Below are 13,304 nucleotides of genomic sequence, written 5' to 3'. Positions count from 1 at the left end.
GGCCGCGCCTGCGCGTTCTCCTCGGGAGGGCGTGTGTGTATGTCTGTGTGTGAGAGAGAGATAGGGAGAGAGAGAGTGTGTGTGTGTGAGAGAGAGCGAGAGAGAGAGAGAGAGAAAGAAAGTGTGCGGGGTAGGGTGGAGGCCGTTACGTTCGGGGCAACTGCTACCACAGTGAAGAAGCTATTAGAGAAGCGGCGTCCAGTGCTTCCGCCTTCACTTCGGTGTCGGTGGGGGGGGGGCTGATAAGGAGAGGAAAGAGAATCGCCAGTCAGGCGAGCCTGGGCCTGGGCTGGACTGATCGGGGCCGGTGCGGGTCAGGGCTATGAGCCTTTGAGGGGTCGCCCGGGGCGCGGAGCGAGACCCGAGAGCAGAGAGCTATGTCTCAGCCGCCGCCGCCACCGCCTCCCCCCCCTCCCCCTCCTCCCCCCGAGGCGCCGGCGGCGGCCGCTGCGGCGGCGGCGGCGGCTCAGGGGGGGCTCGCGAAGCGGAAGGACCGACGCATCCTGTCCGGGAACTGCCCGGACCCCAAGTGTCAGGCGCGTTTGTTCTTCCCGGCCTCCGGCTCGGCCAGCATCGAGTGCACGGAGTGCGGGCAGCGGCACGAGCAGCACCAGCTGCTGGGGGTGGAGGAGGTGACCGACCCGGACGTGGTCCTGCACAACCTGCTCCGGAACGCGCTGCTCGGGGTGACGGGGGCCCCCAAGAAGAACACGGAGCTGGTGAAGGTGCTGGGCCTCTCCAACTACCACTGCAAACTGCTGTCGCCCATCCTGGCCCGATATGGGATGGACAAGCAGACGGGCAGGGCCAAGCTGCTCCGAGACATGAATCAGGGCGAGCTGTTTGACTGCGCCCTGTTGGGCGACCGCGCCTTTCTCATTGAGCCCGAGCATGTCAACACTGTGGGTTACGGCAAGGACCGATCTGGAAGTCTGCTCTACTTGCATGATACTCTTGAGGACATTAAGAGGGCCAACCGGAGTCAGGAGTGCTTGATTCCAGTGCATGTAGATGGAGATGGGCACTGCTTGGTGCATGCTGTGTCCCGGGCCCTAGTGGGCCGGGAGCTATTCTGGCATGCCTTGAGAGAGAATCTTAAACAGCACTTTCAGCAACATCTGGCTCGATATCAAGCCCTCTTTCACGACTTCATTGATGCTGCTGAGTGGGAGGACATTATCAACGAATGTGACCCCCTTTTTGTGCCACCTGAGGGTGTTCCCTTGGGGTTGAGGAACATCCACATTTTTGGCCTTGCCAATGTGTTACACCGGCCTATTATTCTCCTGGATTCCCTCAGTGGCATGAGAAGCTCTGGGGACTATTCTGCCACTTTTCTTCCGGGGCTCATCCCTGCGGAGAAGTGCACAGGTAGAGATGGCCATTTGAACAAACCAATCTGCATTGCCTGGAGTAGCTCTGGCAGAAACCACTATATTCCTTTGGTTGGCATAAAAGGGGCTGCTTTACCTAAACTGCCCATGAAGCTACTTCCTAAAGCGTGGGGAGTGCCTCAGGACCTCATTAAAAAGTATATTAAACTTGAGGAGGATGGTGGGTGTGTGATTGGAGGAGATAGGAGTTTGCAGGACAAATACTTACTGAGGCTTGTGGCTGCTATGGAGGAAGTCTTCATGGACAAACATGGTATTCATCCTAGTTTAGTTGCAGATGTTCATCAATATTTCTATAGGAGAACTGGGGTAATAGGAGTTCAACCTGAAGAAGTAACAGCAGCTGCAAAAAAAGCAGTGATGGATAATCGCCTTCACAAGTGTTTGATCTGTGGTGCCCTTTCTGAACTTCATGTGCCCCCTGAGTGGTTGGCTCCAGGAGGGAAATTGTACAACCTGGCCAAAAGTACCCATGGACAGCTGAGGCCTGACAAAAATTATAGCTTCCCTTTGAACAATCTGGTGTGCTCATATGATTCAGTCAAGGATGTTCTGGTACCGGACTACAATCTGAGTAATCTAACAGCTTGCAATTGGTGCCATGGCACATCAGTGCGAAGAGTTAGAGGTGATGGTTCTGTTGTATATTTGGATGGGGACCGAACTAATACCAGATCCACCGGAGGTAAATGTGGCTGCGGATTCAAACATTATTGGGAAGGTAAAGAATATGACAATCTGCCTGAAGCTTTTCCTATTACTTTGGAATGGAGTGGAAGAGTGGTCAGAGAAACAGTATATTGGTTCCAGTATGAAAGTGATGTGTCTTTGAATAGCAATGTTTATGACGTTGCAATGAAACTTGTTACCAAACATTTCCCTGGTGAATTTGGGAGTGAAATCCTGGTTCAGAAAGTTGTCCACACTATATTGCATCAGACAGCCAAAAAGAATCCTGATGACTACACTCCTGTAAATATTGATGGTGCTCATGCCCAGAGAGTTGAGGATGTACAACATGGGCAAGATTTGGAGTCTCAACTTCCAACTAAAATTATTCTTACTGGGCAGAAAACGAAAACTTTGCACAAGGAGGAATTAAATATGAGTAAAACTGAAAGAACTATTCAACAGAACATTACGGAACAAGCTTCTATGATGCAGAAACGGAAAACTGAGAAGTTAAAACAAGAACAAAAAGCCCAACCTAGAACTGTTTCCCCAAGCATCATTCGTGATGGGCCATCATCTGCTCCTGCTACTCCTACCAAGGCCCCTTATTCACCAGTATCTACTAAGGAGAAGAAGATCCGTATAACAACAAATGATGGGCGACAGTCAATGCTTACACTCAAACCCTCAACAACTTACTTTGAACTTCAGGAAAGCATAGCTAGAGAATTTGATATTCCTCCATATTTACAATGTATTCGATACGGTTTTCCTCCTAAAGAGCTAATGCCCCCCAAAGCTGGAATGGAAAAGGAACCTGTGCCCTTGCAACACGGTGACAGAATAACAATAGAAATCCTAAAAGGTAGAGAGGAAGGTGCTCAGCCCAGTGCAGCACACTCAGCACACACTGTGAAACATGAAGATATTGCTGTTACTAGCAAAATATCTTCTAAGGAATTTCAGGAGCAGACTGACAAGGAAATGTACTCCTTGTGCCTTCTGGCAACATTAATGGGTAAGATCAATTTACTTTATGTAGCATATAGCTTCTCTGTAAAATGAAGAAGTTGTTTTTCTTTCTGTTCTTGAGAACTCTGAGTCTGTGAAAATCAAACCATGTATGCTAGAAGAAAATGGCTTGCTTTAGGTTTTTAACATGTCTGGGTAAATATGCCAGATTGCAAAGACGTGCTTTTGCTGTCCTTGGATTCCTTAAAACAACATAATTTATACTTGCAGCTTTTTTTAAATACCATGTCTGGCCTTTCATTTTCTTCGAAGGCTTAGGTGGCAGTTGAGGCTACCCACCTTTCCTCCTTTGATTTTTGTTTAAATTTATTGTTTTCCTGTGTTTAGGTCAGGTGATTCAGGACTTCCTGTCTGATGAATTGCAGTTTCTGGTGTTGATATTTCCACCCCACCCCCACCTAATTCAATGCTGGTGTTGTCTTAACTCCTTTTGCTGTTCTTACCTCCTGCCTTACTCCAGTTCACATCTTTTTTTTAGTAGCTTTAAGTGCCTTCATTGGCCTCAGTGAATCAGTCTTTGATTGTAATGGAGTGCCACAGAAAGAAAGAGGTAGGTAGTGATGGGATTGTTTTTGAAACATATTAGAGAGAATGGGTGTGACTTTTCCCTTCCAAAGATGCAGCTGAAATTCATGAAAAAACCTCTTGCTACCAGTAAAATGTAATTTAAAGTTTTAGACAATAATTTTGTATTCTAGCCAGTTTGAATAGGAAGGTTTATGATGTTGCAATGAAATGTTGCCAAACAAATTTAGACTTTTTTGTATTTTTATTAAAATTAGTAATTTGATCAATATACATGGTGATAAGATGAAGAAAACAGATGTAGATACCAATAGTTCCTGATTTTTTTTTTCTTGAGAGATTTCTGATTTCCACAAGGATAGTATCATAAGTGGTTCCATTCATCAAAATGCTACTAAATGGCAGTGTTTCTTTACTTTCTTAGGTAAAGACTCCGATTTCTTTCTGAACTACTAATTTTGGGGTTCTAGTAGTTATGGGAACTAATCTTTTTAATGTATTGGTTTAGTGGACAGAGTATTAATTCAGAAATTTCATTTACAGGGCATACTCCTCTATAAACCAACTTATGATCTTATAAAATTACCTAGGCAATCACTTTGTCTTAGTTTGTCCCTTCTCTGCAAATTTGTGCTGGTATTACAGAAAGAGTTCTATTTTAATGAATTTGTAGGGAAGTGTAAATTTTTGAGTTAGAGCTAAACCTCTTTAAATCAGTTATTTTGTTTACATAAAACAAATGTTAGTTAAATGTGGTGTTATTGTTTATAAACATCCTCTTCTGTGAATGCTTTATTTTCATAAACATAGACACTTAAGTTTGTAGATTTGTAACTGAAAGGGATTTTAAACATTATCTACTCCAAACTTTCTAATTTTACATATGAGGAAACTGAGGCCCAGACAGGGTAAGTGATTTGCTCAAAATTGTAGTTACAAATGGCAGAGGCAGAATTTAAACTCAGGTCCAGTATTCTTTCTGCTGAACTTTGCTTAAGAGGCCATTTACTATAACGTGTGTTTAAACACAGTGTAAGATATTAATAAAATATGACATTTTTTGAAGTGTGGTGTTTATAATTTTGAGTTCTTTTTTCTTTTTCTTTTATTTTCTTTTTTTTTTTTTTTTTGCTTTAGTGAGGCAATTGGGGTTAAGTGACTTGTCCAGAGTCACACAGCTAGTGAGTGTTATGTGTCTGAGGGCAAATTTGAACTCAGGTCCTCCTGACTCCAGGACCAGTGCTCTATCCACTGCACCACCTAGCTGCCCCTGTAATTTTGAGTTCTGATCCTAATTTTGTCATTAGCTGTAGCTTTGAACTTGTCACTTAACCTCCCTGTGTCTCAAATTTTCTCACCTGTAAAATGAAGCATTTGGACTAGGTGATATCTAAGGTCCCTTCCAGTTCTAACATTCTCTGTTTATCATGAATATCTGTTTGACAAAGGATGGAGAACACTTGATGGCTGGACTGAAGAGGCTATAAAATGATGGAGCTCAGGTTGGAGACAGAGTGTGAAGGATGTTTTGTTTCTTAAAGGACCACATCTGAGTAAAGCTGGTGATAATTAAGAAAATACCTTATGGTGCTTCCCGAACTTTACTACTTCATTTTATTTCCATCCTGAGTTGAAGGATTCTTGTGGCTTTACAGTTTTTATCAGTTAGAGACTAACACACTTTACCGTGCAGCAAATATCAGCAATGTATAATTTTGAAAAACATAAAAAAAAAGAATAGTGGATGATGTACACACATTAAAACAGATGACTTTTAGAATCTTCCACTAAAAAATGTTGACAACTAATAGTCAGAGACTCGTGGCATTATTTTATAGGGCATTTTGGTTCAGAATATCGATATATCAGATTCATTATATCTACATCAGAAAAGCATCCATATCTCAGGTGCATCTACCCTATGACTAATATTGGTCATTGGCCACAGTGTAGAGCTAGCCTTTCTATAGAGCTGGGTGTTTTAGTACTAATTAAGAAAAATAATAAAAAAATCCTTCATGATTCTACCTAAATAATCTCTTATGGGATAGTTTACCTCTTCATCTAGATAGCTGAATGTAAATGAACTGAGTGCCTTTCTGCAAGTTATCTACCAGTCTTTAAATGACACATGGGTTAATTGTGCATCCTTTGATACTGTTGACTCTATGGTATTAAAATGTCTTCTAAATCCAAATTTAACTTAGTGTACTGTCTGTATTATTGGGTCAGTTTCAGTGATCTTGTTGTATTATTAATTCAGTTTTCTTCCCATCACATTTTTTTCCCCCTTAAAGTGACATACTGATTTAGGTGAGAGAATAACTTATTTTAGAGTTATGTAAGTAGTGGTATGACACCTTTTGTGTTTATCCGTTTTCATACCAGTGGTTATTCATTTTTAGGAATGGAGTGATATTTTTGTTGTTTGATTTTGAAACCTCTTCCTAATTCCACGCCAGCCCGTAAAGAGCAGTATGGATTTTAAGTGATTTTGTTAATATACTTTTTAAAATCTTAAAACTCCTTGAAATTGGATATACTCAGGCAAGTTACAAAGCCACTGTTGAGAATACTGTAGATGTAGTTGGACCTGAATATGATCACTATATCTCTGAATTTTTCTTTAAAATGTTGGATGAACCGCAGTTTTATAAAATTGAAATGACATTTTAGTACCTCACTGTACTTCACCTTCTTTCCCTAGGCCTTCATGGACTATTATGTACTGTGTACTTCTAACAGGGAAGCATTCATAGTTTTGTATAAAACATCATTAACAGTGTTTGTATCTACCTTAAGATGCATTTGCACAGTGCTGTATTTGGTTATGTTTTACATGAAAACATATTTTCTGAAGTCATAAGCTTTAACATTGATTGCATAAAGTGGATGCTCTTGAGAAGTTGGGTATACTAATAAGAGAGGCAAGCAGATGATTCTTGAGAGCTGTTTTAGCTAAATAATCTCTGTTAAAGAATGGAAATGAGAGAATAGTTGGTGATAGCCCTTTCATTTAATTCATCTTTGAAATCTTTTGTAGTGGAAACAGATTTTCCTCATTTGCAGTAGAAATTTGTATTTTGTCAATACGATTTTTAATGGTTGCAGATTCTTTAGTCATAGCCATGTTAATTTTTTGGTGCGTTTTAGAGTGTGTTGAATTATGAATTTTCATTATTAAATTGTACAAAATATTTAAAACTTTTAGTTTGTGTTAATTTTAGGTTTCAAATGTTAGTTTATAGTCAGATCTCAATTATGATATTCACTCTATGAATTAGCAGCCAGTTTTAAATCTTTGACCATTTTACCATTAATATTCAGGATACAGACCTCTTCTGAGGAAGGGTTAGAACTTGACATGTCACTGCTGTGGGTTGTGCTGTTTCTTGAATTTTAAAAAAATGTGGCATCATAGGATGGTAGATTTAGAACTGAAAGGGACCTTAGACATCATCTAATACAACTCTCTTATTTTATAGATGAGGAAAATGAAGCCCAGGAAGGTATAGTGCCTTAACACACTTAGACAGTAGTAAGAAGCAATTCTGTGATTAGAAGCTGTCATTTGACTTCAAATCCAGTATTCTTTCAGCTATGCCATTCTGCCTTATCATTAAAATGACAAGGTGGTTGTTAGGAATTGATTGAAAAATCCAGTTGCTAATTTTCCAACCATAGATGCGAGAAGTTAAAGTTGAGATAGGTAAACTAAGTAAGAATGGACAGGGAAAGAGGGTTTATAATTCCAACTGGGGTACTGTTGGGGCTGGGGTCAAGAGCCATTGAGAGCATGGGAATATTGGAAATGGGAGCTGCTTGCAAAGTGTGGGTCCCTTGAGTTTGGTAATGGGTTTTAGCCAAGTGCCACCATCCCTGTTTTCCTGACCTCAGTTCTCACTTTTTCATCAGTATCACTTATATTTGGCAAACTTATAAGTGGAGTTAGAGAATTTGTCCTGAATGTGAGATTTTCTATAGGAAGAGGAAAAAAAATTTGGTGAGTTGGGAAAGAGATAGTGTTGAACATAAAAGGCCTATTGAAGGCCTTCAGTGAAGGTTGGAGTGGTCATTCAGTCATTAAATGTTTGTTAAGTGCCTCTGTGTGTCAGGCTCTGCAAAGTGTTGAAGATATACAAAGGCAGAAGACAGTCCCTGACCTTGAGGAGCTCCCAATCTAATAGGGGAGACTATGTGAAAATAAACTATGTAATCAATCAATAAAATTTATTAAGCATTGACTATGTGCCAGTCACTGTGCTAAGTGTTGTTTGAGTAAATAATCAAATGAGGGAAGTCACTAGAATTAAGACGGATCAGGAAAGGCTTCCTGTAGAAGGTAGGATTTTAGCTGGGTCTTGAAGAAAACCTGGAGGTGGAGATGAGGAAAGAGAACAGTCTATGCATGGAGTGGAAATGGGGAAAGAATAGTCAGAAAAGGAACAGAAATAGAATCATGAATGCTTTATGTAGCACCAGGCAAATTTTGCTGGGGGAGGTTATAAAAGAAATAATTGTCTTTATTTTTTGGCCCATTTATTTCAATCAGTAGTTGATAGTAGTAGCTCACATTTCTATGGTGCTTTATATTCATAGTCTATTAGTTTTCACAATTTTTAGTGGGCGAATCACTGATCTCTGAACCTCAGTTTCCTCATGGGTAAAATGGGGATAATAATTTTTGCATTATATATCTCAGGACTATTGTAAGGATAATCCTTTGTTATGAATATTAGAGTTGTAAGGGACCTTAGAGATCATCTAGTCTTAAACCCATCATTTTCCTTAGCTGTGAATGGATAAAATGGTTTCATCACAAAGCCCCCTTCTAAAACCATTGTTTTTTGTTCTAGATGAGATAATAAAATGAATTCTAGCAGATATTGTGAGCCATAGTACCAATATTGACTCTGGATCTGTTTTTGTTCTACAGGAGAAGATATCTGGTCTCATGCGAAGGGACTTCCTCACTTGTTCCAACAGGGTGGGGTGTTCTACAACATAATGAAGAAAACCATGGGTACAATTTATTTCTAACTTTATTCTTGGATAATATATCTACTCAAGTCATTTTAACACTAGGGAAGTTTGGATTTAAGTGGGTGTGCCTTTAAAAAAATCTGGATGGTAGCTATCATCAGTATATAGTAGCCGAATCAGTTAATATGTTATTACACTGACATCTGTTGGAGAAATATTTTTCTTGCCACATCATCACTAAAAGTGTTCAAATAATTTGATCTTTCTCACTTTCTCCTTATCTGAAAATTGCCAAGTACTAGAAGTAAAAAAGTTGAGTAGTTTTTTATAGCTCTTATCAGAAAAAGTCCATGGGTTATATAATAGCTGTACCCCACGATTAGCAAGTTATGGTTATAGAGTAAAAAGCAGATTGACTGGTTTCAGAACCAGAAAATATGTGGGTTTTTTTTTTAATTGAGTAGCATAATAAACAATTGTATTTGAGATTTTCTGGCCCAACTCTGTTAACCACTAATTGACTTTTCCCTCCCCTTATACCATATATTGTTGGTCTTATATTCAGTATTGTATTTGTATACATATATGCACAGGTGTATATGTGATATATGTTATTTGTTATATATACATATACAGACATGCTTGGAGTCATAGGCCACACATCTTTTTCTCCTTTGCTCACTAACATATAAATCCTTTTCCTATGTTCTAGGGATATTGTCCAGGCTTCTGTTTCCTTTGGAGCCCTGGTCTTATGAATTAACATTTACTTTTTGGCTTATCTGGGTCCCACTAAACTTTACATTATAGTTTCGTTCTACTTAAAGTAATATTTTCCTTGCTTTTGTTAGTATTTTCTTGATTATGTTCCTGGTTGAAATATGTACTTAATGTTTATCCTTATGAGAGTTCTTAGCTATATGGGGAAGAAAAGTAAATTATTGATTTTGTTGCATTAAATCCAGCCATTTGTAATTGAATCTTTCTGTTGGATTGTCTTCTAATCTGTTTCTTGTCGAATTGCCATTGAAACAATGGCAACCATGCATATTGTAGATAGGTCAAGTTTAATTGCATATAGGACAGTTTCACCTGGCAAATATTATTTTGTTCCAGTGTTCTAAGTGATCATTGTATGCTATATTTTTCACTCACATAACTCCTATTCCCCTTCCTTCCCCCCAGGAAAACCCCAAAACCTACTACTAGACACACAGTCAGCATATAGTATAGCTAGGTTGTTCAAATCCGTAGTAACAAGTATCCTGAGATCTTTGTGCTTTGTGTCATAGTTGGTACAGAAGAAATTTAGTGTTACTTTTGGAATTTGAGGAAATATTCAAACCAAATGACTTTTAAAAAACCCTCTAGATTTTATGTTACATTAAACAGAAGTTATATTTTCTGTTATATATTAAGCAGAGGTTAGGGCAGCTATGTATAGAAGTGGATAGAGTGCCAGGTCACAAAGACTTATCTTCCTGTGTTCAAATCTGGCCTCAGCACTTACTGGCTGAGTGAATCTGGGCAAGTTGCTTAACCCTGTTTGCCTCAGTTTCTTCATCTGTAAAATGAGTTGGAGAAGAAGGTGGCAAACCATTCCAATGTTTTTGCCAAGAAAACCCCAAATTAGGGTCGCAAAGAGTAGGATAACACTGAAATATAACCGAACAGCAACAACAAAAGAGACTAACTATAAAAGTGTAGTTCCACAATTTTTAAGCTGAGATATATTAATCAAATTCATAAGGATATGTAAGTTATAACATCAGATAACCTAAATGACCATGAATGAAGGAGGTTATGTGGGAATGATAAGATTTTTAATGTGCAGTAACTTAAGTCTAGTTTTTATAATATGGGGAGGTTAAATATTTTAGTTAAGTGAGTAATTTTAATAAAACTTTGTTAAGGTGATATCTATACTCAGAGTGGTATGAAGTTTGAAGCAGCTGCTGATTGGCTGCCCCATTGTTTGATAGAATGATTGAAGAAACTACCTGGGCTTATTTGCTCTCCATTTTTCTTGGTTCCTGAAGCTTTGAATGGGAGAGACTTAAAGTTACGTTTAGTTTTGATGGAAAACATTATCAGTTCTTGAAAATCACACTACCCTACTGGAAAAAAAAAAGTTGTTTTTCTTACCTGGTAGAAATTAGTTTTAATTCTATTGCCTCTGAAAAACCTATAAAGTGAAATGTGTTTTCTGGTCAAAGTGTCTTCTAGATAGAACAGCAACTCTCCTCCTCTCTTTCTTTTATTTCCCCCTCCTTCATTTTCAGAAAGAAGGGGGCCAAATATGTTTTAGATTATTCTTCCAGTGGTAAAAGATTTGACTCTAAAAGACAAAAAGATTTATAAATTAAAAGTATTCATAAAGCTAAAATAGCTTTATATGCTTTGGAAACATTAAAAGCCCCTCTTCTTTTTAAAAATCTGTGAGATTATACAGGATGAAGAATTATGTTAAATTATGCTTATTTTTTGCTATTAAAATCGTGAATTCAGACTTAGAATTGCAAAGAAACATTAAATTTTGTGTTGTGCAGAGAATAAAACAGGTTGGCACTAAGTATATTAAAATACAGGTTTGAATTTTTCAGGATTCAGAATTTGATAATTAGGAAGGGTTTACAAATTTTACTTTTTTTTTTTTTACAAATTTTACTTTTTTATCATCTTGACAAAGGATATTGACAAATATTGTAAAGAAAATTGCAAGGGAAAATTTAACTTTCCTTGTTTTTAAGTACTTCAGCTCTCTTTTATATATTAATATCATTCATATTTTTTATATTTAACATAGATTTTTATCCATATCTTTTGTTTTTATATTTCCTGTTTTCCCCTTAGATTCTTCTCCTCTTTGCCACCCAGAGGACCATCCCTTATAACAAATAATTTTTTCTTAAAAAGGAGAAAAAATATCAGCAAAAGTGATCGATTTATCAAAAAATTGTGACATCATATACAAGGTTATAAACTCTGTGTAGCCTCTTCAAAGTAGTAGGGGAGGTGTGTTCTTATAATTCTTCTTCAGAGCTTTATAATTTCACAACATTTTGTTTTAATTGTTTTGTAGTTCTTTCCATTTACATTGTTGTAATCGTTGTGTATATTGTTTTCCTGGCTCTACTTAGTTTCTGTTTGCAGTTCATGTCTTTCCAATCTTCTCTTTATTCATCATATTTATTGTTTCTTAGAACTTAGTAATATTCCATTATATTCCACGATTTGTCTAGCCCTTCCAAATGATGGCCATTTATCTACAGTTTTTTGCAACCACAAAAAAAGTGCTAGTAAAAATTTTTGACGTATTGATATTATTCTTATCTGTAGAGGCATTCTTATCTGTCTAGAAAGTTTGCCTTCAAGCCTGTAGGTCTTGGGTTAAAGTCCTTCATCTGACACCTACTGACTGTGTGAATCTGGGCAAATCATTTAGTTACCTAGTACTGTACGCAACTCCCTAAGACCACAAGTTACAGAAAAGGTACTGAGGCAGTAGATGTAGTAGCAGGTGATTATAATCCCTGCTCCCAGGGAGGCTGAGGCCAATGGATTGCTCATTTCTAAGTTGGAGTGGGCTAAAGCCATTGGGTGTCTGCATGAAGTCTGGTACCAGTATGGTGAGCCTCCAGGGAGAGATCATCACCTGTAATTTCAGTATTTGAAATATGCATCCTAAAAATACAGAGTTAGAGTTGTCTGTTATTTTAATTAAGCAGAGCAAACCTAAAAGGAAAAATAAAGTATTTTCATAAAACCATATAGACTGGAAGTTTTAGAAGGCCACAAAAATGTTTCAAAAATATATCATCTGACCTTAGATATAGAATCCTAAGACACCACCCAATCCATTTTACGCTATCATGTTATAATTAAGGAGATTTTGGCCTGGGAAGGCTAAAGTAATTTGCTTTAAGGTCATACAGGTAATAAGCAACAGAGGCAGAATTTGAACCCAAGGCCTCTGACTGTAGAGCCAGTGCTTCCCTCTCCTACATCAGCTGAATTAGAAATAAAATTAACCAACAAGTATTTATTATGTCAACTACATCTGACCTAGGCCCTAGGGATACAAAAACAAAAATGAAAGTTTGTATCTTTAAGGAAGTTATTTTCTATTGAGAGAAAACAGTATAATGGTTGATTGGTGACTGCTTATACAAACTAGCCCACTATATCTACTGATTGGCCCCAGACAAACAGATCATTCTTCAACTTCACATCCCATCAAGCCTGTCAAGCTACTTTTACCTTCTTCTTGCTGCCTTGTGTCCCATCCCTCCTTTCTTTCCACTCCCTAAAAACTCTTCTTTTCCCAGCCCCTCTGTATATGTTGCTTTCTATTGTTAGAATGTAAGCTCTTTGAGGGTAGAGGATTTCTGGTTTTTTAAAATTTGTATCCTCATTGTTTTGCACAGTGCCTGGCCATCTGTAAATACTTAATACACATTTTTTCATTCATTCAGAGGTGAGGAGAGGGAAATGCATTATAGGCATGGGGACAACAAAATCAAGTTGCAAAATCATGGAAATTGGAGATAATGTGTCAAGTGAGAGACTGGAAGAACGACAGTTTGCTGGACCATTGAATTCATGAAAGAGTATAATCTGTAGTGCTGGAGAGGTAGGTTGGAGCCAGGCTGTGAAGGCTTTAAATGCCAAGCAGATGAATTTGCATATGATGTCAGA

At 38.3% G+C, this 13,304-nt stretch overlaps 1 protein-coding gene across 2 annotated transcripts in view; it reads left to right on the top strand.

The window, feature by feature from the left end:
- Positions 1-54: 54 nt before the first annotated feature.
- The window catches only part of LOC114054077 (deubiquitinating protein VCIP135), a 31,893-nt gene continuing 18,643 nt past the window's right edge, over positions 55-13,304 (top strand). The window contains exons 1-2 of one of the 2 annotated variants that reach the window (XM_027877174.1): positions 55-3,084; positions 8,560-8,646. In XM_027877174.1, coding sequence (XP_027732975.1) covers positions 378-3,084; positions 8,560-8,646 — 2,794 coding nt within the window. In that variant the 5' untranslated portion in view covers positions 55-377. The remainder of the gene's footprint in view (positions 3,085-8,559; positions 8,647-13,304) is intronic. The other variant, XM_027877175.1, reaches the window with a different exon arrangement.

The sequence above is a fragment of the Vombatus ursinus genome, unplaced genomic scaffold (assembly GCF_900497805.2).
Source record: "Vombatus ursinus unplaced genomic scaffold, bare-nosed wombat genome assembly UNPS02014812.1, whole genome shotgun sequence".
In the NCBI taxonomy this organism is placed as follows: domain Eukaryota; kingdom Metazoa; phylum Chordata; class Mammalia; order Diprotodontia; family Vombatidae; genus Vombatus; species Vombatus ursinus.
Note: the sequence above shows the minus strand (reverse complement) of the source record. Positions and strands in the feature narration are given on the sequence as shown.